Source organism: Pollicipes pollicipes, unplaced genomic scaffold (genome assembly GCF_011947565.3).
Source record: "Pollicipes pollicipes isolate AB1234 unplaced genomic scaffold, Ppol_2.1 Scaffold_7231;HRSCAF=8579_pilon_pilon_pilon, whole genome shotgun sequence".
Classification (NCBI taxonomy): Eukaryota; Metazoa; Arthropoda; class Thecostraca; order Pollicipedomorpha; family Pollicipedidae; genus Pollicipes; species Pollicipes pollicipes.
In genome coordinates, this window is record NW_023597034.1 from 8,609,422 (window position 1) to 8,633,711 (window position 24,290).

The 24,290-nt window shown below is 53.9% G+C and overlaps 1 protein-coding gene across 1 annotated transcript; it reads left to right on the top strand.

Moving 5' to 3' along the window:
- Positions 1 to 6,108: 6,108 nt before the first annotated feature.
- Positions 6,109 to 24,191, top strand: LOC119109352 (activated Cdc42 kinase-like). The gene is given in 16 exon segments (XM_037232964.1): positions 6,109 to 6,134; positions 9,376 to 9,561; positions 10,183 to 10,320; positions 11,275 to 11,472; positions 12,844 to 12,993; positions 13,696 to 13,844; positions 15,086 to 15,149; positions 15,151 to 15,227; positions 15,659 to 15,818; positions 18,758 to 18,874; positions 19,328 to 19,443; positions 19,742 to 19,887; positions 20,216 to 20,352; positions 20,952 to 21,099; positions 23,494 to 23,665; positions 24,113 to 24,191. Coding segments are annotated over 15 exon segments (1,938 nt in total). The 5' UTR covers positions 6,109 to 6,134; positions 9,376 to 9,474.
- The last annotated feature ends 99 nt before the right edge of the window (positions 24,192 to 24,290 follow it).

Consider the following 24,290-nt stretch of genomic DNA (forward strand, 5'->3'; position numbering starts at 1 on the left):
GCCGATACGGGCAGGCCCCACCTGAGATCGGAACCTGCGGTGCGGGGAGCCCCCACCTGAGATCGGAACCTGCGGTACGGGGAGCCCCCACCTGAGATCGGCACCTGCCGGTACGGGCAGCTCCCACCTGGGATCGGCACCTGCCGGTACGGGGAGCCCCCACCTGAGATCGGAACCTGACGGTACGGGGAGCCCCCCACCTGAGATCAAACCTGCCGGTATGGGGAGACCCCACCTGAGATCTGACTTTCAACACAAGCAGGCCCCGTGCGAAATCGGGATTGGCCACCACGGAAAGAGGCGTGGAATCAGATCCTGTCGGCACGCGGAGAGGGCGCATGAGATCAGGACCTGATGGTACGGGCAGACCCGCCTGAGATCGGAAAGTGCCCACGAGGGAAAACGGCGACTGAGGCAGAGGACTGACAGCAGCCAGCTGACACAGTTTTGCCAACCTGCCACAACCGGTTAAAACCAGCTGGCACAAATACTAGCGGCAAACACTCAAGCAATGCGGGACATGTTCTCAGACGATGGAGCATCGGCTAAGCTGAAGCCGATGTTCCGTGATTTTAGCTTCCTAAAGTATGGACAAGGTCGCTGACCTGAGATAGCCTTAAATTACCCTTGGTTGGAAAAAGGTATTCAAGTTAAGAGTTGACTGTGTAAGGATACTTGAGAGAACTTCCAACACTGGCTACGAGTTTGATGTTGCTTGACCGTCGTTGAGAGGGAATTCACGACATATAAATCCAAGCATATCACACAAACAAGTTCAAGCAGAGCAACACCTGTGCTGCGAATTTTGTCCTTGCCTTTGCATGCCTAAATTGAACTTCCATCTCACCCCAAACCACCCGAACGCGCCGTATTCCAACAGGTGCCCGGACGCGTCTAACATTGCTGGCAAACAAGCATAGCCTAGAGGGAACACTGTCTTGTAGTCCCACAGTCACGAGTGAATATCGGGTTCGCACGAGTGCCACCACAGCAAGCGCTTGGTCAAGGCTGTCCTGAAAGGATGCTGAAAAACTAAAACTTTTGTCGCGCACATAGTGAGCATAGCGAGTGGAACAATACGTTCTTAGGAAATGGTGCCAGCGGCCCAGCGCCACAGCGACGAGCTCGGGTGCGCGGCACTGGGACAGGGTGTCCCGACGGCGGCTGACCTGTGGTAGGGTCGGCGCAGCAGCCAGCGCAGATCCTTTATGAGCAGGTCGGCGCCGGCCAGCCAGCCGTCCACTAGTCCTGGCTCGTCTGGTGGCCATGTGAACGCTACGTAATCACGTCGCTCCGCCCAGCCCGCATGCTGCAATCACGTGCATACATGACCACATCATAACATGCCATACGAGTCATGGGAACATACAGCACGTGATGATAACCCACAACGGATTTGGAGGCCCATTCGGGCATGGCAGCATGCCTCAAGGGATGTGTCCTTTGACCACATCATGTTAAAAGAGCAAGCATGTCCAGTGATTCCCCATTCGGCCTCACCTGTGTCAGATAACATCTCCACTCATCATGGTTCATGCACACAGCTGTTGTTATTGAATGCCCCTTCCCAACTATAAGCTATTATGGATCAGTTGTGATATGTCCACACACAGTCTTTTCAGCACATCAGATGCACATCAAAAAGTATGTGGCATTAAGAGAGGGTTGTACTCAGAGGACTCTGTCATCATCATCGCAGGAGTCATCATTACATGCCAGTCGAGCTTCATGGCGGCCGGCAGTGACAAGCATGGGGCCAGCTATCATGGCTTTGAGTACATGTCAAAACTGAGGGTGATGATGCTGAAGTCAAGACAAAACCATTTTCTGTGCCCAACTAGTGCCAAACTGTTTGCTGGACACATGCATGGAGCTAGACACAATGCAGCATCTGACCAAAACATACTATGTCTGTGAAAGATGGATGACCACCAGTGAACTAATCATAGTGGGTAGTTGGTACTCACAATGGCATCTACCTCTGACAGGACGCCTCCCTTATTGATGGCGATCTTCTGGTGGTCAATAGGAGGAGGAGAGTCTGACTGGACAGGTCTTGTCTTGGCCTGGCAACGTGCATCAGTCTCAAAACTGACAATGCATCGGTCTTGATGACAGCAGTGTAAACATTGTTATCACACAAAACAAGAGTGCAAAACAGAATAATGATTATAGTTGATGGCCTTACACTTTTACATTTTGCATGGTAGATTTGGATTTTGATTTTTGTAGACTTACATTTGAGGTGATAGGGTAATTAAGAATCAACATCACAGCAAAGCAGGGCATGTGCTTCAAAACATAACTTGAATATCCTCACCTTTGCTCCTCCAGTCATTCCAAAACAATGAAATGTTTTCTGTGTAGGTTCAATCAATTCACCTAAAACATTCAAGGTGTTAAAAGCATGCAATAATGATGAAAAACAAGTGATCATAATGGTACAACAAATGTCAACTCCATGACTTCATTCAAATGTAAAGGTGCCTTAGGCTTTCTTAGTCATTTCTCAAAGACCAATATCACTGGAATAATCACAGCTGATGCTCAAACCCAATGCTAGCTGACCTGAAATAGATAACTGTACTGCCTCCACTCACGCTGGTAAGAGGCCGGTAATGATCCACATGTAAAGAGACTTCTGAGCATAAGGTTAAATCCCTTGAAGCCAATCTACCACCTGGTACCCTAATTTACCTATCTTGTGCATTAATAGTGCAGCATGAGCTTTAGCCACACAATTGTACATATATTTCAATGTTGTGGCCCAGGTTTGCTTCAGTAACAGTGAATGTATCCACTTTGACACCAGGGTGCCGCATCCCAGTTATTAAAAACCATGTGGCAATGGACTTGCTAACCTCTGACAATGTTGGGCTTAGTGGTTGATTTATAAATGATACATGCACCTAGGCTGTGCAAATCCGTCGTTTGTGCACGGGCGTACGTTCGCGGCCGTACGGGAAAGGCGCGGGAAAGGGGATATTGCTTAAATAGCAGGAATAACAGCACCTACCTGCGTGCACGATACCCCCGTCCCGGACGTTACTCCTCGAAAGCCCCACCAATCCCCAACGTATGGTCCACGCAACCACGACCCCGGTAAATTGCACCACACTCAGTCACACCGCATTGCATACAGGACAGGCGCCCGATAGCAGCAATTTTTATCTTTCTGCGCTGCAGTGTCAGTCATACGCCACTTCCGCCCCATATTACTGCTACCACATCACGCTACCATATTCCCCTGATTCTTGCGCGCATCTTTCCTACGAAAAAAAACTCGTGTTTACCTGCCGCTCGCGCGAAAGTGATGGAATCGGGTGTTCGGCGGGGGGTGTGGGCTGCCGGAAAAGTTTTCAACTTAATTTTTCCCTTCTTGTTTTACTTTTTACTTCGGACCACACACCAACTGTGGCTTACCGCCGACACACGACGTGCAAAGTGGTATTTGGAAGTGTGGCTTCAGCCCCGGTGTTACCATCATCTATTGAACCCGTACGCTGAGTGCTTCTTCCCATCTCGAATTAATTTCAATTTTCTTCCCTCCATGAGTGTCGATTTGCTATTTTTTGGGTGGGCCACTGCACCCCCCCCCCCCCCCCCCCCCCCACCGCCCACGTCCAATTTGTACCCGTCCCCCAACGGTGAGTTTGGCCCACCAACCTCTTGGCACCGAAATAAAGGAGGGTGTCAACGATGAGAGGGGTCAACATTATATCAATTGTAAGCAAGCTCTCTACTGCCTAGATAAGACAGCATTATTTGCCTTATTCTTCAGAAAAACCAGGAGAATAGAGATGTAGTTAGTTTGATATTTCGGCAATATGCCCTTCTCGAAACAATAGTAGACGAAGTGAATATACCATAGTTAGTGACAACAACAATAGCAGAAGTGAATGTACTGATACCTGTTTCACAGGAAAAGAAGTAAATTTACTACGAAAACGAAAATTGGCAAGGTGACGTTCGGTTGATATTTTTTTTTTCTTTGGCAGATACATAATTTTGATCGCATGATTACAATGTCTTGTTGAATTTCGTCAACATTTGTGCTATTGTCTGTTTCGGCACTGATTAGCGATGTTTCATATTCCACAGACTTGCAGCAAGCTGCGTGATTTTGTTTCAAAATCGTAAGATGAAAACAAACTGCTCGAAATTAAAACTAAAAAACGCGACCCGGTTATTAGCCGTTTGCATTCGAAAGAACCGTTCAAATGTGCTGACCTCCACTTGGCCTTGAATTATCGATCGAATAGTTCAAAAACTTGACGATCGACACCTGTTGGTTAAAGTGATAGCGGCATTTGCCCGATAACATGCCTGATGAGAGTGCTGAGTTGTTGCCGGCACCCCGCCTTGCGGCTATCAGCCAGGGATTTTCATGACAGTTTCCGTTTCCATGACTCGTTTATACGTGGGTCCGCAACAAACCGAAGTTTCATCAATAAAACATATGCATTTCAGTTAGCGTAATACGAAACTCTTCCACGGACCAGCTACGAAAAAAGTCTTCAACATTTCCCCAAACAGCTTTAAGTAGATGACGTCCTGTTAGAATACCTTTCCCCGCTCATTTCATTACACACACTGTGCAAGCCTGCTGCGTTTCTGGGAGATACTGCTCTTAGCCTTTGCGCCTCTGAAAGGAAAGCGACTCAAACCCGCTTTGGTTAGAATGCGCGGTGAATGAAGCCCGTGATTTCAATGTCATGTCCAGCTCAGTCTGAGTATGGAAGCGCTGCTAATCGAGCTGCCCCTTCAGTGGCCACACGCGATTTACACTAATACACTCGGTGCACAGTGACCTCACCCACGGAGATGCCGGTGAAATTGGCTGGGGACGGGGACGGGGTTAGCCATGAAGAAGTTAGGCCATCTCCATATTCCAGAGCTTTTCATTTTAACCTCACAAACCATCGCGCGTCTTATGGCACTAGGTATGTGAAGTATATTGCATCGTTTATCCGCTCGGCTGTTGCGATTTTTATCTTGTGAGAACAGCCATGACGTCATATTAGAGAGTGGTACCAGACGCCATTGCGCAGAAAGCCAAAAACATTGGGGGACCAAGTCAACATTGGGGGGAGAGGCAACTCAACATTGGGGAGGCCAGGGTCGTCACAAAAAAATGCAAATCGTCACCCGTGACCAGTCCGATGTGCTGTGAATGCTAATGTGTTCCTATTCTAGGTCTAAAAAAGCTGTTGAGATGAAACATACTTTCGTGTTACTGTTTGAACGTATTTTTGCGCAAACGACATCGTTTTTCTCTGCCCGCTAGCCTCCGCCTAATGTTAGTTAACATCAGGTCTGAAAGATCCAATTGGACATTTCAGCTCCGAAATGGACCCGGATTTGGACCAGTAGGATGCCTTATAGATTGAATTAGACATCCTATCGTCCAATTATACTTTTTTGCTGGGAGCCACGAAGCCGATGCCGCGCAGCCTACGAACACTGCAATACCGGGCATCAGGGTTTTTTGGGGGGCTTGGGGCTTTTCATCAGGGCTTGTTTGTTTTAAGGCTTGCGAGCGCACATGGTTAAAAGCATGTGATGTACTTCTTTCAAAACTGGATTGTGGAAAAATTAGACCTCTGGACACACAGAGTTTGGGCATCTCAAAGCCAATCAATTTCAATCCCATTTCGATCTGCAATCTACGTGAACTATCACTTACGTTCTTGGAACAGCTTTGCCAACCATTGGATCGGCCTATCTACGAAGACAGAGTCTTGATTTGGCCGTAGACACCAGCCTCAACAAAGATTTTGACTGCGTATCCACAAGCATCACCATAGGGTTATTTCTAAACGTTGCTCGGAGTTGGGGAGCAGCTGCCTTCCCCCTACCCCCCTTTATCCACCGTCTCCGTGGGTAAAACATGCACATATCAGCCAAAAGTATCTCTACCAGACTTACGCTATAGGTAAACAATTCGCTTCGGGAGGTAAACACCCCAAAACAGTTTCTGGAAGAGGGCCTACAATAATTTGGTAGTATATACTTGTTTGTTTTTACAAATGCGCAGCTATACAACTGTGCTACGATTATTGCGCGTAAATATATGTGGCGCAGGACTCTCCGCTGATGCACTCAGGGATGGGACACAGGAGTATCCGCCCCCTGTGAGGCAGTGCTTGTTGGAGATACGGAAGTGAAATAGTACCCGGGAACACCCGGTCATCTGGGGTGGTGTGCGCCCGACTTCAAATATGCGTACTTTTTGTGCAAGGGTTTTGAATAGGTGCGGAACCTTGTTTGATGCATTGCTTAAGTTAATGGTTTGTTTGACTTCTTGAAATCGCCAGTGGTAGGGCTGTAATGCTCTTACTTCTGTGGTACTCAAAAAAGGATCGAAGTGTTGGACTGATCAACTAATTTTAGGTCTGTGTTATTCCTTGCTATGAAGTGCTCTAAAACTTGCAGCACTTCAGATGATTTTGCACAATGAATGAATGTGGCCGAATGTCATTTTTTAGTTGCATTGTAAAATGAAGTAGCATCATTTCCATGGTATTGCCATAGTCACTGTGCAGTCTGCCCAAAATGCTGGTTAAGTATTATGCAATAATGGCTATTTTATTTTTCAAGCTAAAGGAAATATTGACCACCAATTTTTTACCATTATGGTTGTGAGTTTGGCTGGAATCAATTAAGTACCTACAAGCTGCAACTAAAGTAAGATGCAACTTAAACTGATAAAAATTGCATGGGTTTTATCATGTTGACCAGTGCTTGCACAATATGATTACTTTAATGGTAAATCCTGGTATAATGAAGATCAATTATGTCATCATGGTAGCTTCAAACTCAGTGATAAGTCTACCACCTTCCCTGAAAAACCTGGTAACTGGGATGCAGCTGGGGTTTTGGAAGGTAGAGCTGTGCTTGTCAAGTACTTATGACACCAATTTTTCCTTTCCGTCAGTAGCCATTGGTGAAGACAGGTGGTTTAGGTTTAAAGCACTGTTTAAAGCACTAGCTGTTTGGGGGGGGAGGAGGGGCAAGGTATTCTGCACCCCTGGTTAATACAATACCTTATGAGGTATGAGCTCCTTTTGAAAATTTTTTGCAGGATTGGCTAATGAAAAAAACAGATGCTAAACAAAGCTCTGAAAGCTAAAAGAAAACAATAGCAAAGGTTTAAGGCCGGGTTCTTTCTGTGATTGTCAGTGCCATGCTATGGAACATAATTTGTATTGCTCTATAGAAGCCAGAAAAATAAATGACATTCAGTTGATCCCGTGTTTTAACTTGCAGTCTAATGCAAATTGTATTGTCAAACATAATAATAACATGAAGGTAACTGTACTTTCAAGATTACTGTGCATTGATTGAGAGCAGCTTAACTAATCTAACATAGCCTGACTTAAGTTCACTCAACCCAACCTGGCCTTTTATAGCCTAACCTAATCCTGACCTGACCTGATCATATCTGGTCTAGCCAAATCCAGCCCAATCCAGCCCAGCCCAGCCCAGCCCAGCCCAGCCCAGCCCAGCCCAGCCCAGCCCAGCCCAACACACTAGTCCTAGCCAGCCTAAAACTAACCTCCTTCATCCTGTCTCTCCTCCCCCCCCCCTCTGCCTCTAACCCATGTATATCCCATTGCTGTTAAGTTAATAGATTCTCCATGTAGCTAGTTGGTGTTCAATTAGCATGCCAAAAACATGGTATGATATAACCATGTTGTCTTCTGGTCATCAGCCAACCAGAAAATGTTTTCCCACACATGGAAAGTGTTTGTGCACCATGCATGCTCACATGCAATGTTGTTAAGCTAGCAACATGTTTACTCAGACCTGGTACAAGCTTATAAAGGTTAAGAACATTGGGACATGACAATAACTTGAACAATCTGCCTAATGAACGGCATTGGGCACCAAACAGCACTCTAATCTAGGGTGAGAAAGGGGAGTTGTAATCTCAGTTCTGAAATTTCTGAAATTTGAAGACAATAAGTCATGAAACAGGCATATTTTTTAGGTTTAAAGCACTGTTTTAATTTAAGGTTTGTAAGATGTTGGCTATTTAAGAAGGTCATATTTTGATGTTGTGAACCCTGAAGTGACAGCCCATTTCAGCCTGTGGCAGTTTTGCAACAACCAAAAATATCTGGAGTGCAAACAGGCCCTGGATCTTCTTCTCAGAGTCACTGGCTTTCAGAGGAGTATGCCAGATGTTGCATGTTGTGTTTTGCCACAGGATGATGTGGTCATTTGCATAAAATCCATTATTGAAATAGTTAATGTACATGCAGAGGATGGTAGTGTTGGTTTTCTGTGAGCTGTGGACAATAGATTCTGTGGAAGGTTGGGGGATTTGTCATTAAGCTGTCAAGTTTGGCAGAGCAAGATGTGAGGCATGCCATGAAGCATCAAAAATGATTTAAGGACAGATGCCTAAAAATTGCTGTTGCTTTGGCCTCATGCCACTTTTGTTGCATCCCAAAATATCATGCAAATAGAAGATTTAAAGGTAATTGAATCAACCCAGTCTTGTATTTTGATTGAAATCCAGATGCATCAGAACTTTCCACTTGAGGTAAAAAAACAGCCTCTCTGTCAGCCTGATTTTGATTATTAGTGGTGAAGATGACAGTCCACCTACAAGGTCAAAGCTCACTGTCATCACGATCTTTGTTATAGAGAGAGAAAATAGTAACAGAGTTGTGCAAGGAGCAACAGAGTAGCAGAACATTCCACTTAGCCTACCAGGTTGTGGGGGTGAGGAGCAAATAACTAATTGTGATGTAGCAAAAAACGAGTTACCTCATCGGAGTGTGATTGTGCACGAGCCAGTCACACTAAGAAAATACCTGCATTGCTGTATGCCATTTTGTAACTTCCAGAGCACCATGTGGCTGGGTCGCAAGCCAAAACATGACATCAATTGGAGCTTGACATTCTGGGCCTTACTGTATCGTGATGTGGCGGTATTAAACTGAACGGCGTTTTTTGGGGGTTTCAAGCCTGGCATATGTAATGAAATAGTACATCCCAGTCATGTGAGGTGGCTACCTCTCTCTGTCAGGCCTCCCCTCTCTCATGCCAGCCTTAGATGCTCATAATTTATTTGTTTGTTGTCAGTTCATCAAAAAAGAAATAAATTCATCTGTCATCATTGTTTTCACTGCAACATTGGATGTATATGCTGTAAGTTTCAGAATGGAATCCTGGCCATTATGAACACTGCATATACTATGCTGAAATATTACTTAAAACATCAATTAAATACTTATGAAGGTTTTACTGAGAATACCATTTTGCCAGCATCTCAAAGACCTAGCTTGATTTGAAGCAAACAGTGGTATGTGTATCTGTATCTGTGTGTGTGTGTGTATCTCATCTGGTGTACCCATTTTCCAGGATGGCAACTGGGCTGTGATGTACATTTGTCTTTTTCACCTTGCTTTCTGTTCGGTCCTGGCCTGAGGTGCCCTGCTTTGGACCACAAAGTTTCTCAAGATGTCGTTTCGCGGACCTGGGCTGTATGAGTTTCTTACGGAGGCAGAGCTTCAGCAATACTACAATCATTTCAAAAATGACTTGAAGGTGGGCCACAGGCTGGAGTATGGATTTCACACATGTCAGACAGTTTTACCACTGATCTTTACAAATGGATGAAATGACTTCCTATGTGACATGTCATATTTGTTTGCACATGTTGTGTGCTGGAGAGCTGGCCAGTGTCTTACATTTCAAGTGTGGTAAGCATGTGTGCTCTGAACAGTTACCATGTAGGTTTTGGTTGCCAGGTCTAGCGGATGATTTTGCCTCCCGTGTTTCGCTGAACAGGACTTTGGACGGCGTAGCATGCTTTACGATGTTGCGGCGCGGCTGTCGCGCGTCTGGGTTGACCCCCGTGAACCAACGCCAGCTGGCCTATATATGTCAGTCAGGCCAAACAACAGGCTCTCTCTGGGCCTCTTGACTTCTATTCTTTGCCGCTGGGCGACGTGTCCGGTATCTGAGGTGTTACGTGTTACGTCTTAGGTGTAAGGCGTGTTATCCCATGTGCCATATTGCGTGACATGTTTGCACGCGTCGGAACGGCGTGTATCGGAGGAATCGGGCGGGGGCTGTGTTAAGTCAGGGTATTCCGATAAAATTGTGCACGTCAGGCAAAGCGTGGCTATAAATGCATGGCGTTTACACGTGTCCGCGATTTTACAGGTTCAAAATGTGCCCCAAATCAAGTGGGTGACAGATGAAGATCTGGCCGTGATGGGTTTGTCTAAGCCCGAGATAAGACGTCTCAAGAAGTTCTTCGGAAAATACTGTCCACAAAACTATTTGTCGAAAATGAAAAGGGTATGTGCGTGCTTCGAAAATGCGGCTCAAAGCATTGTACGCTTCTCATACCCCTCATAACTGCCGGTAGGATTTTACCGTGTCGCTTAACAGTGTCTCAGATTTACAGCTTATTGTCCTCTGCGGCGCGCCCGATCCCCTCTGTTTGCCTCAATGCTCTGCCTGTCGTGACGCGTCGTCCCCTCACTCACCGCCGCTTGGTCATCCCTCGCCTGGACCTGTGTTCTGCACGGGAGTGAGTCGGCGGCGCGGCGGCCTCACCGTCCCCCGTGCGGCGGCCTCGCCGTCCCCCGCGCGGCGGCCTCGCCGTCCCCCGCGCGGCGGCCTCACCGTCCCCCGTGCGGCGGCCTCACCGTCCCCTGTGCGGCGGCCTCACTGTCCCCCCGCGCGGCGGCCTCACCGTCCCCCGCGCGGCGGTGTCATCGTCCACCGTGCGGCAGCCTCACCGTCTCCTGTGCGGCGGCCTGACCGTCTCCCGTGCGGCAGCCTCACCGTTCCCCGTGCGGCGGCCTCACCGTCCCCCGTGCTGCAGCCCTCACCGTCTCCTGTGCGGCGGCCTCACCGTCCCCCGTGCGGCAGCCTCAACCGCCTCCCGCGCGGCGGCCTCACCGTCGCCTGTGCGGCAGCCTCACCGTCTTCCGAGCGGCGGCCTCACCGTCCCCCGTGCGGCGGCTTCATCGTCTCCTGTGCGGCGGCCTCACCGTCCCCCGTGCGGCGGCCTCACCGTCTCCTGTGCGGCGGCCTCACCGTCCCCCGTGCGGCGGCCTCAACCCGTCTCCTGTGCGGCGGCCTCACCGTCCCCCGTGCGGCGGCCTCACTGTCTCCTGTGCGGCGGCCTCACCGTCCCCCGTGCGGCGGCTTCATCGTCTCCTGTGCGGTGGGCCTCACCGTCTCCTGTGCGGCGGCCTCATCGTTCCCCGTGCGGCGGCCTCACCGTCTCCTGTGCGGCGGCAGAAGCTGCTGGGCCGGCGCGACGACGAGCTGCCGGAGCCGCCGGCGGTGCCCGACGAGTCGCCCTCACGGCAGCGGCACACCATCAAGATGCCCAAGCACATCATCCCGGCGGACGCCATCGTGGTCAACAAGGAGCTGGGCACCGGCGAGTTCGGAGTGGTGCAGCAGGGCGTCTGGACCAACGAGGAGGGGCACAGGGTGAGCTGCCCGGCATTGCGGGACCCCAGCGGAGGGTGTGGCGGGGCTTGGACAGGGAGGTGGGGGCGGGACACCGGCTGACGGTGAGGCGTAACTCCGGTGGAGGGTGGGGTGGGACTCTGGTGAAAGGTGGGGCGGGACTCTGGTGAAAGGTGGGGCGGGACTCAGGTGAAGGGTGATGCGGGACTCCTTTTGAGGGTGGGGCGGAACTCCGGCTGACGGTGGGGCATAACTCCGGCAGAGGGTGGGGTGGCGGATGGTGAGGCGGGGCCCCGACAGAGAGGTGGGTGAGACACGGCAACAACGGCGCGGATCTTGGTTTGATATTTGCAAAAAGAGCCTGTTGGAGGAGAGGGGGGTGAAAGGATCCGGGGAGCCGTTGTTGGAGATTCCGGAGGAACTGGTTGGGGCGAGCCTTATGATGCAGGGGAACCGTGGACGATAAACGGGAAAATTTGGATGAGGGAGCTTGAGGGGGGGGGGGGTTGTGGAATGCTAGTGGAAAGGAGCGAGGGGTGCTCATGGAAGTGTAAAATAAGAAATCAGAGGTGTGAGTTGGGGGGGGGGGGGGGGGGGCGGGGCAATCGGATGTGGAGGGCTGACAAGGAAGCTGGCGGATGGGGGCCTGAGGAGAGTCCGTGAGCGGGTAACAGGGGAGCTGTTGCGAGGCGAACGCGAAGGGTTTAGTTGAAGGGTTTAAGTGCAGCTGAGACAGTGCAAAATGTTTGGCCTTTGAGACTGAAGGCGGCGTTTAGTATCCAAGCCGGCCGCAGTAGTCGGGGCCCATTTTTGAAGGCACGATAAAAGGGGAACGTGTGGGGAATGTGGGGAACGTGGATTAACGAAAATGGGAGCATAGCTTGCATGCCAGTGGAAGTCCCGGGAGGGAAGAGATCACGAGGTAGCTCAACTCGTGAGAACGTGTACCAACGGTCAGCCGAATCGTCATCTAATGCGTGTCTCTATGCCATTTGTATGGGCCGTGGTTGGCAAGCTCTGCTCATTTGTGTGTATAGTTCTGCTCCATACGTGGGCGAATGTGCTGGATGTTTTTGTTTGTTTCTGTTTTGAAGTGGACAACATTTGGATTGTTATTTGCTGATTACGTCGGATACGTGACTGAACTTGGCACATCGAGCGCTGGATGGGATCCCAGGTGCATCGCATCTGCGGTCGCTGAATGTCAGACCAACCTGTACCATACGTCACGCCCACAAAGTCGGAGCTGTTCATCCACTGATTTTGTTTATGGTTTAGTGCGGGCATGGTACTGGGAGCATTTGCCCCTGAGGTCTATGGTAGGTGACGGGCGCGTGCCCTAGTGCTGCCGTCTCTGCCTCGTCTGCACTCGCTCTTCGCCTCGGCCACCAGATCCAGGTGGCGATCAAGTGCCTGAGCAAGCAGCGCATGCAGTCCAACCCGACCGAGTTTTTGAAGGAGGCCACCATCATGCACAACATTGAGCACGAGCACATCGTACGTCTGTACGGCGTCGTGCTCGATACCAATGCCCTGATGCTGGTGAGTGAGCGGCGGCCGCCGCCGCCGTCGCGGTCTCTCTACTGTCCGTGGGCGCGGAGGGGCACGGACGATGTTGGTGCACCTCCTCCCACTTCCCCCCCCCCCCCCCCCCCCCCATTCCAGGTCCGACACAGCGGGGTGGCCACTAGCTCCGTGACGGTGTCGGAAGATCGAACGGCGGCGCAGAATCGTGTGTTGTGCATTCCGCACCTTTTGGGCCTGCTCGATTATTTCCGGGCGGTGTAATTATTTGTCGGAGACTCTATGTTCGATCATATTTTGGACAGGCTATCCGTTCACGCCGCTTAACACCTGGCTCTTCGTCTCTGTGTGTGAACGTGGCCGTTTGGCTGGTAGTGGCAGGTGTGTAACCAGTGGACTAGGCTGATATGCTGCGGTCACGTACAGTGCATGATGTGTGTTTCTGAATGAGGTCCCTTTGATGGCATGCAACAACACTACTTCTGCTACGTTGGACTTCTCCCGTCGCTGAGATAACCTGATGATGGCTAGGGCGTGATCAAAGCGTCCAATGTATTGAGTTTTCGCCGAGTTTTGGCGTTCTGCTGCGAGCTGCTGCGGTTGACTGACAGCGTGTCTCCGCTGCTCCGGTCCGCGGTCTCCCACCTGAGACCCCTGCCGACCCCAGCTGACCTTCAGTGGTGTGACCCCGTCTGACCCCACGCCTCGCCCTCGGGTCAGGTGACGGAGCTGGCGCCGCTCCGCTCGCTGCTCGAGTGTCTGAAGGAGCCTAACCTGCGCGCCAGCTTCCCCGTGCTGACGCTGTGCGGCTTCGCCATCCAGATCTGCGACGGCATGCAGTACCTCGAGTCCAAGCGACTCATACACAGGTGCGCCGCCCGCCCGCCCGCCCGCTGCCCATGTGCGTGGCGTGGCGTGTCCCGTGGAAGAGGTGTGGGTTTGGGCGACTGGGTGGCGCGTGGGGGCACCACTAGAGTTCAGGAGCAGCGGGGTGGAAGCGTAGCAGGGTGACGTGACGTGACGTGCGTGAGGGCGGCGGGTACGTCTCTGATGGGGCTGGGGCGAGCGTCGCCAATCCCCTGACAATCAATGCAACAGCTTGCTGGGCCCCGCGTACATTCGTCCACCAGTGGGCAAATAGTACTTAACAGAATAAACACGTATCTATGATGGGTCTGTGTAGCAATTTGGTAAGTGCACCTTCCTTTCGGTATCAGGATGAAACACTTATGATTTGCCGAATTATGTTATTAGGCCATGTGAGATTGCCAAATTATGTTATTAGGCCATGTGAGATTAAAGCAACCTGTTAATGCCCTGTCGGGCAAGCATGCATGCAAAAGAGGTGATCATCATCAGACCGATGCAATCAACGATACTGCTGCGATTAGGTTCCCCGTGGTCCAATCCACTCAGGTACTGGTATAACACATTCCATTTTATCTGCACAATAGCGTATTTTGTACGCATTTTAATCAGCAAGAACTGCTGCCAATCGCCTCAAACTGCTCCGACTTGCCCTTCGAACTCGGCAACATCCACTAGCAGCCGTGTGAATACCTCTATGGTTTGTTTCGCAATGATTGGGTGAAACGAACTGAGCTAGTTACCTCCATATTTATGGGAACTCTGGGACTTTGAGACCTAGCGAGAACCTCTAACCTGTCGCGTCCGGATCGCAGTCGATGTTTTTGGTGCGAATGTCGCCAGTAGATAGCGCGGCGCCGCTCTACCGCTCACCTCACCTGGCGAGGGCGGCAAAGATAATGCTCTCATGGCTTTAAGATCCTGTGCATCTAGGCGCGGGTTTCAGGGGATTTGGGCACGTTGCGACATACGTGGACACCGCGATGACGTGAAGCTAGTGCTAAGCCTAGGCGTGGCCTCTCTGGACGCCGATCTTACCGGGAAAACGTTCTCACGGCGTCTCGCGGTATCTCATTGCTCCCCGCCGAATCCCTCGGGGACAGGCTGGGAAGTTGTCTGAGGGTCTGCTCTGCTGCGGAAGTCATGGCTATGGCTCAACCGGCGGCATCACGAGAGCAGAAGAAGCCTTGCCCGCTCGTGTTACCATGCCATCACCACTCACCAAGTTATGCCTGTGTTGCAGAGATCTAGCAGCGCGCAACATTCTCGTGTTTTCCAAGAATACTATCAAGATATCCGACTTTGGCTTTGTCACGGATGCTGGGCGTGGGCAAGGACTACTACCAGACGAACTTCAACGTCAACCTGAAGCTGCCCATAGCATGGTAACATGTTAGCTGACAACTTGATGCATGGCTGATGTGTTTTGGTCAGTTTCTTATTTTTCCTTGTGTGCAGCAATGAGTACGCATGCATGATGTGTGATGGACTCTGGTTTGTGTTGTCGGTGCCATTTTCCTTACTTTGCTGACTTTAAGTATCATCCTAGCTTTAATAATCATTCGAATTTGACCCCTTTATAGCTTCTATTCTGGTCATTTGTACTAAATTGTGGTATTGGTGTGCAAGTCGGGCCATCTCTAGTACTCTTTCACCCGTGCTTACCAGTCTCACGTACCCAGCTGTAGCACCCTTTTCGATACGATTATCGCTGCCTGTCCAGGGGTCTCCTGACCATCGCAGTCTGTGAGCTGGCACATGGTGTCACTCCCCCGCTGGTGCCAGAACTCGCTAACTGTGGGCGTGCGGCGGCCAGGTGCGCGCCAGAGTGCATCAACTACCTGCGCTTCACGTCGTCGAGCGACGTCTGGGCGTACGGCGTGACGCTGTGGGAGATGTTCAGCTACGGCTTCCAGCCGTGGGCGGCGCTCACCGGCCAGCAGATTCTCGAGGCCATCGACGAGCCCAACTTCCAGGTGCGGTCAGCAGCCGGAGGTCACCGGGGGGCGGCGGCCGTACCGGCTGCTTGGGCCAGTGACCACGCGTGAGGCACCACCTTTCCGTGGTGGTGGTGGTGGGGGGGGGGGGGGGGGGGATTGTGTGCCCCAATGGTCTTGCGGGCGGTCGGGGAGTCTTGTAAAGCGCCCCTTCCGGCCAAAGAGGAAGAGCCAGACTAATCGTGCCTCCCGGAGGGGCTCTGACCTCGGTCAGTGAAGGGATTAGCAGCTCCTCGGCCTTAGCTTTCAATTTTATCAGGGTTGCCGTGCCGGGTTGTGCCCCACAGGAGTGATGAAGGAGTCCTGGGCGCTGAGTTGGCCGCCTTGCTGGTCAGCCTTGGCGTCCATCAACACTCACCTTTGGCCTGAATTTGCCTACCTGCGGACCACGTCTCGATTTGGTCAATGCTGGGAATCGACGCGCAGCTGGTAGTCTGACCCGGGCGATGGAGCACGCAGAGCGTAAACCGGGAGGTTTTCATTCGGACATGTGAGATAAGGAGTGCTCATCAGCAGAGGGACAGCACATCGTCACTAATTGACAATTTCTCCACTATGCTGGTAACACTGGTTGGTAGCTGTTTGCGTCGCACGTCCAGCCATCCGCGTAGAACCCCTGTCCCACGTTGTTCACCGAAGGCAAAGATGCTATAACATACGGAAAGCACGCATTTTAAAAGTGCAACAGTCATCCGACCACACAAAACATGATAGGCTACAAACGTTCCAAGGCCGTTGCGAGGCCTGATATCCTGATTGCAAAACAAGCGTCGTGGAGAGAATGTGTTTCCAAAGTAGGCAGGTTTACTTCAGTTAAACAAGTTTGGCCGCGAGTTCAGCGCGTCGCTGGAAAGTTTCATCCACGCTCCTTCCAACATTGACCACTGGTGGTGCGGAAGTTGTAAACTCTGTTGACGTGGCGAATGCCATTGCTAGAGCTTTCTCGGAACGATCCCGAACGATACCGATATGGAATACGACATCTAGTGTTTGCCCGACGCAAGACGCAGTGTCAATCATCTGGTTTGAACTTCTTGTCCAGAGAGGCTTATTCCTATGATGCATTGTGTACGCTTTCCGGAATGCATCATGCCAGTGCCATCCTTTAAAAAACGTTTCATGAGTCCCTGACTGCATGGACAACTTGGTGTTCTGACATTTACCACCGAACAGTGCGGGGGTCGCTTCTTGATATATTTAATTGCATGTGGACAAACAACGATTTTCCTGCTTCATGGGGAGGGGCAATCGTTATACCATCTTGAAACCAGGGAAAGAGGGAAGATCATCTGGACTATCGTGCAATAGCTTCAACGTGATGTGTATGTGAACTGTTCGAAAAAATTATAAACGCTCGTCTAATTGGGTACTTATCCATTCTTTCCAACGCCCAGTGTGGCCTCAGGAAAAATTACTGTACTTTGGATCATCTGGTGAACTCAGAGGTGTCAGTACGGAAGCTTTCCAACAACGACAGCATCTTTTAGCTACGTTTTACGACATTGCGAAAGCCTATGACACGACATGGAAGTGCATTATTCTAATGCAGCTCTACAAATGCGATGTTAGACGACGCATGGGTATGTTCCTGTCTTCGTTGTTCTTCGGAATGGATCCTTCAAAGTCCGTGTAAGCACGGCTCCGTCGACTATATACCGCAAAGAAATAGCGTTTCGCAGGGCAGCGTTCTCAGCGATGCGCTCTTTGCCATCATAGTTAATGACATTACTGAATTTTTGAATTAATGAATTTTGAAAATTAATGAATATTCGACACCAGGCTACGGTGTATCATATTCGATAGCAGGCTACGGTGTATCACATTCGATACCAGGCTACGCTTTTTGTCAAGGACCTTGCCATGTTGCCTCACTGTGGCGAATCCATGTACGCTATATTCTCGGACTCTTTAAGCCCTCCGGTGATCTTGCAGCAAGCAAGTCAGCAGCACAAAATCGCTGAAGAAATAATGCACACATTGCTTACCTTGGAGCAGGGTAACAAGCGTGTTGTTTTCGCCTGGATGCCTAGTCACGCCCGGATATCCGGACACGAACAGGCTGATTCTCTAGCCTAACAAGCTGCCGCGGTCCTCGTTTGGCCTGAAAGGAGACATCAGCATCAGGTCTCAAGGACGTATTTTACAGTGATCTAAAAACACAATGGGAACGCATTTGAGATGAACTAGGTACAGATATTACCCGCAGACCGAACAAGCGCTGAGCCATTAAAGCGCAGATCGGTGAATAGAAATTATCATACTTTAAAATAGACCCGACGAAGTAAAACTTTGCCAGTTACCATAGGCCACACGTATGAGACGCACTCTTGCCTGCTCTACGAGGAGGCTCGGCCCCTTTGCCGCAGATGCGGAGCAACTTGGTCCGCGGCCCATGTACTAGCTGGGTGTGGGAACTACGAGACTGAGCGAAACCGGTATTTTAATATGAATCGCATTCCCCTGACCTGGCTACTGGGTGGTCCGCCGTCGGACGATCTTCGGGCAGTTTTTGCCTTTTTCAAAGACATTGACTTCAAGCTCTCGTACTCAGCGACCTAGATAATTGGCAGATGGGCCACATAACTCCTATGCGATTTGTTGTCTACGCTGTTCGGCTTTGGTACGCAGCTGACGGGCTTTCTGAATGACTAATACATCGGTGACAATCTGGCGGCATAGTTTTGAGTATAGTTCTGTTGACATGGGTTCGTAAGAATAAGACATGGGCGCGGATAAGCAAGACAAGAAAAACCCTTCCCGCCAGGGTGAGAGGTAGGCGGCGACATGTAACCTCAGCAGCTGAGCGCGTCGTAAGATCCCAATGACGACAAGGGAGGGAGGGAGGGAGACCAGGGCCAGGTAGTGAGTGTGGCCGCAGCCCGTGGCTTCTGACCGTCCCCTTGCTCTCACCCCGCCAGCGTTTGGAGCAGCCGGACACGTGTCCCAAGGACTGCTACAACTTGATGATCAAGTGCTGGCAACACGACCCCAACAAGCGGCCCAACTTTCGCGACCTGGCCGAGATGTTACCTGAGGTGAGTCTGCTCGCGCCCGCCGGCCGTGTCCGCCGTAACGCCGCGCCAACTGTCGGAAGGAGCGACGACATTCACCGATGTTTGGGGACAGGCGTGTCTGTTAGGTGACCGCGTGATGATTGGCCGCCGGTAAGCACGCCCCTGAATGTTCCCATGTAACACACCGGCTCAGTTACCAGCACACCCTCGGGAATTATGACAGCTTGGAATGTGTTGGCTTCTGGTTGGTTGGGATGTCTGGGTCCGAATCCCGACGCGCTGACCGTTGCACGTCTCGGGCGCCGTCGCTGAGGATGCCTATTTACCGCCACTAGGCCCCGCCCATACCGGCCCACCAATGTGTCGCGCATGACGCCCCGCCCCGTAAAATGTTGCGATCATCAACATGGGCAAAACCTGGCGCTGTTGAGAATTTCCCGCGCTGGGAGTTGAACCGGACCTGCCGTATTGCAGTGTAAGCCGGAGCAGGTGCAGGCAGTGCAGGCGGCGGCCAGCGAGCCCACGTCGCCCACCAAGCGTGACCGACTGCCATACGACGTCGGCGATGTGGTCACCGTGCTGGACAAGCGGTACGGCGGCGCCGGCGCGGCCCGGCAGGCCGCTGGGCCGGTGACAGACGCGGACGCTGGCCCCAGCAGCCGTACCGTGACGCCGTGATGGCTGTGCGTGTGACGTTCGGCTCGTGGTAGCCCTGGGTCTCTCGATATGGAGGCACATATTGCGGTTGTGTATCAATAGATATCCACTTACGTCTGCTTGTTAGGGATTGTTTATTCTGCCGAGAGCGCTGTCGGACCGCCGTCAGCTGGCGCGCATTGCAGAGGCGCCGGTAACGCCCTAGCGCTGACGTGCGCCGCCTGTCCGCAGGCCCGTGGCCGACCACCCCAACCTGTGGAAGGGCGTCACGGCGCTTGGCAAGACGGGCCTCTTCAACCCGTCTCACTTCGTGGCCTACCTGGGCAGCAACCTGCCGTCCAGCAGCGGGCAGCCGCCGGCACCGTTCAGCCGCGGCGGTGCGTCCGACGCGCGGCAGCCGGGCCGGCCGGCCGGCGCCGTCACGCGTCCAGTCGACCTGTGGGGCGGTGTGTGCGGGAGCTGGCCTGGCATGGTTCCCCCGCCCGCCGTCGTGCGCCGACCTTAGGTTGAGCAGCCGTGGGTTAGCCGGACGCTGCCAGCCACAGGCTCGCTATCGGTGGGCCATTCCCCTTGTCATTATCTGCCGAGCCTCGGGCTGGACGTGTCCTGGTAACCGGCGTCTTTTTTTTTTGTCCGCCGTGGCGCGGCGGACCGGCCCGTCGGCGCTCCGGGTGGTCCCGCCTGACAGCTGACGGTGCCCCGCAGAGGCGAAGGCGGCCTACTCGTCCAAGCGGCGGCTGAAGCCGGAGATGATCTCGGCGCCGCAGGATGACCTCAAGCACACCGGCCACGTCGGCATGGACGGCACCCACTTCGGCGATGTCTCCTTCCTCGGCGACAAGGTCAGGCGCCCGCCGCACTGGTCAGCATGCGAAGCGGTCGGCGGCAGGGACGCAGACGGGGCCCAGTGGCACCTCTGGCCACCCCTGGCAGCTCGCAGTCGCGTCATCTCGGCCAGTGCGGCGGCAGGGACGCAGACGGGGCCCAGCGGCACCTTCGGTCACCCCTGGCAGTTCGCAGTCGCGTCGCTGTTCAGCCAGTGCAGCTGTATGGTCCTGTGGCCCAACAGCGAGTGTCGCTGCGCCGTCGCGCTGGCTGCAGGAGCTGGGCCCGAGTGTACGCGCGTCAGGCCTACAGCTCTTGGGGTCTGAAGCGGTGCGGGAATATTGATAAGTGAAGTATTCAGATGTAGCTGTATGAGTTGTCTTTTGTCTATATTCTGTCAGTGTGTAAGGGACATCTGTTTTGCTGGTGGCCCTGCCAGCGTCGACTCGTAGCCTACCTCAGTAAACAAGACTGAAATGACGGGCGTGCATGGCTGTATGGGTGCAAATGCAAACAACGGTGTCACAGCCACGTGTGCCGACGGTGCTCTCGGTCGCCCCGGCCCGGCCGTGTCCGTGGCGCCGGCGATCGCTGACGGCTGCGGCGTTGTCCGCAGCGACAGCAGCTGCCGCGGCAGGTGGTGAGCCCGTACAAGCCGCAGGACGACATGCGCACAGCGCTGCTGACGCGCGCCGAGTCGGACGTCTCGGACCGCGCGCCGCTGCTCGCCACCGCCGACTCGGCCGCCAGGGGCGCTGCTGCAGGTGAGGGGGCAGCGACGGTGCCCGACTTAGGCCCTGAGCCTCTCTAGTTTCTGATTTGTGCGCCCGGGGAGATGTGCAGACCATTTCGAGGAAACTATTTCACGGCTACCCAAGCATCCATGACACCATGATGACATCATTCAAAGCCTGTCATTCCACAAGCCATGCGGCGATCAGGACTAAGAAAAATATAATTGTCGAGTTGTTTATACCTGGTGTCCGTGAGCACGATTTCTAGGTATAACGGCCATCAGTTGGCTCTCAATCAGTGCTGTGCATGGTACGATGACGTATCAGGCAATGACGTTTTGAAGAGCCTATATTAAACGGAGGAATTGCGTTGTCTTAGACTAGTCTTGTCCCCTTAAATGCATACCAATGGTAATGAGTAAGCTGATGTTTGCTTCAATATGTTCCAATGTGGAACATTCCCTTTAAGAACACGGCGGGGACTGGCGGAGGAGTGCGAGGGTAGCTGAGGGGACTGTGGCGGAGGAGCGCGAGGGTAGCTGAGGGGACTGTGGCGGAGGAGCGCGAGGGTAGCTGAGAGGACTGTGGCGGAGGAGCGCGAGGGTAGCTGAGGGGACTGTGGCGGAGGAGCGCGAGGGCAGCTGAGAGGACTGTGGCGGAGGAGCGCGAGGGTAGCTTAGGGGGACTGTGGCGGAGGAGCGCGAGGGTAGCTGAGGGGACTGTGGCGGGAGGAGAGCCGAGGTTAGCTGAGGGGTCTGTGGCGGAGGAGCGCGAGGGTAGCTGAAAGGACTGGCGGAGGAGCACGAGGGTAACTGAGGGGACTGTGGCGGAGGAGCGCGAGGGTAGCTGAGGGGCGGGACGCCACCGAGCTTGCAGGAGAGCCGGTATGCCAGCTGGCAGGCCAGCTGGAGCGAGCTGACCGTACGTCGGCCGTCAGACGGCGTACATGTCGTTCCCGCTGCGGCAGCTCTCCCCACCACGCGTCGGTAAAGGTGCGTCGGTTAGGTTGGGACCTTTGAGTTGATCTGCGGCACTCTGGATCACCTCCGTGCGCCGGCGTAGCGGAGAGCCGTGTGACGGCTCGTGGCGTCTCATGTGACGGCTCGTGGCGTCTCGCGTGACGACTCGTGGCGTCCCATGTGACGGCTCGTGGCGTCTCGCGTGACGACTCGTGGCGTCCCATGTGACGGCTCGTGGGTGTCTCGCGTAGGACGACTCGTGGCGTCCCATGTGACGGCTCGTGGCGTCTCGCGTGATGATTCGTGGCGTCCCATGTGACGGCTCGTGGCGTCTCATGTAACGGCCCGTGGCGTCTCACGTGACGCTCGTGGCGTCTCACGTGACGGCTCGTGGCGTCTCATGTGACGGCCCGTGGCGTCTCACGTGACGGCTCGTGGCGTCTCGTGTGACGCTCGTGGCGTCTCATGTGACTGCCCGTGGCGTCTCGTGTGACGGCTCGTGGCGTCTCATGTGACGGCTCGTGGCGTCTCGTGTGACGCTCGTGGCGTCTCGTGTGACGGCTCGCAGCGTCTCGTGTGACGGCTCGTGGCGTCTCACGTGACGTCCGCACGGCCTGCCGAGGAGCCGGAAGCCCCTTTCCAGCGGCGCAGCTGTTTGCAGCAGTCGCAGGCTGGCATGACGGACCAGGCTGAGTCGATGCCTATCCTGTCAGACCGCTGCCCAGTTATCGTCTCCGTCGCCTGGGAGTGCGGTGGCCACCTGTCACGGTCGGGTGCGGAGCTCAGGCTTCTCGCCGCCTCCCGAGCAAACTCGGTCGGACGCTGCTGATGAAATCTTGGCCGGTTGTTGTCAGGTCGGGCTCCTGTGCACGGATGCACGAATGCAATCGCCACGCTGGTGCGTGATGCGTGCAGTAATCGCGGTATGACCTATAATCTACGCGGGCCCAGCACCTCGGTCGGTACTGTGAAGTGCAGAGCTATTCATCCTTAACTCGATATCATTGCCGGACGCCGCCTGTGCTTAAAGGGAGTGGGACTGAAATGCTCATGCATCGAAGCACCAGGATGTGGTTTTAGAGACCAGTGGGCATATCGGGCTTTCTGCCAGTTCAAGATGCGATTGAATCAATAACCCACTTATCACGTGCTTTGCAACATAATGTAGTGCCGTGCGGTATTGGCATGTGGAGAATCCGCGAAAGCAGCACATTTACACGAAAAGGAACACCGCCCTCAGCCCAGCTGCACAGTGTAGGTGGTGATGTGCCGCGGGGGCGCGGGTGGGTCGGTGGTGTGTGTGGGTGTGGGTGTGTTATCAGCGGAGGTGATGGTCCACTGAGTGGCGCGTGTGTTCGGGCCGCCCTGGGTGACGGCCACCTGCGTCTGTGCCGGCCGCGGCTGGTCCCTATCGGTGCCGGCACCGTGATAACCTGCTGGGCCGGGCTGTCGCTGTCGCGGACAGCGGCCGGAAGCCTGCTGACGCCGTTGGCAGCGGCCCGAGGCCTGCTGACGCCGTGGGCAGCGGCCCGAGGCCTGCTGGTGCCGTGGGCAGCGGCCCGAAGCCTGCTGACGCCGTGGGCAGCGACCCGAGACCTGCTGACGCTGTGGGCAGCGGCCCGAGGCCTGCTGACGCCGTGGGTAGCGGCATGTGATGGGATGACGGCGATCATGACGACTTAATGAGAATGTCACGGCTGAGTCCGTACCGTACTTCCCTGCGTGTCAGACGCCATCAAACGCCAGCAACAGCACAGCACTATGCGAACGCCCCCGCGTGCCCCGGGCCAGCACCACCGCAGGCCCCCGTCCCCTGTCGGGCGGTCGGAGCGAACCCAGTTCACACCGTCGTGCCCGCGCTGCCGACCCTCGTCCGCCGCCCATTACTGGGAAGGTCGTCGTAAAGGCCAGGTGGTGCGGGCGAACGCCATTGTTCCCGGTCCGTGCCGTGTCGCGCGTCGACTCAAGGCTCGCCGCGCTCCGACCGTGACCCCACTGCCGGCGCGCGCTGAGGGCGCGCGTCCCCGGCCGCGCCGGCGCGGGGCGCCCAGGGCTGCGACGACCGCGGTGTCGCCGGACGGCAGTCGGGCGGGACGCCTCTCGGCGCCGACCGTGACCCCGCTGAGGGCGCGCATCCCCGGCCGCGCCGGTGAGGGGCGCTGAGGGCTGCGACGACCGCGGTGCCGCCGGACGGCAGTCGGGCGGGACGCCTCTCGGCGCCGGCCGTGACCCCGCTGAGGGGCGCGTCCCCGGCCGCGCCGG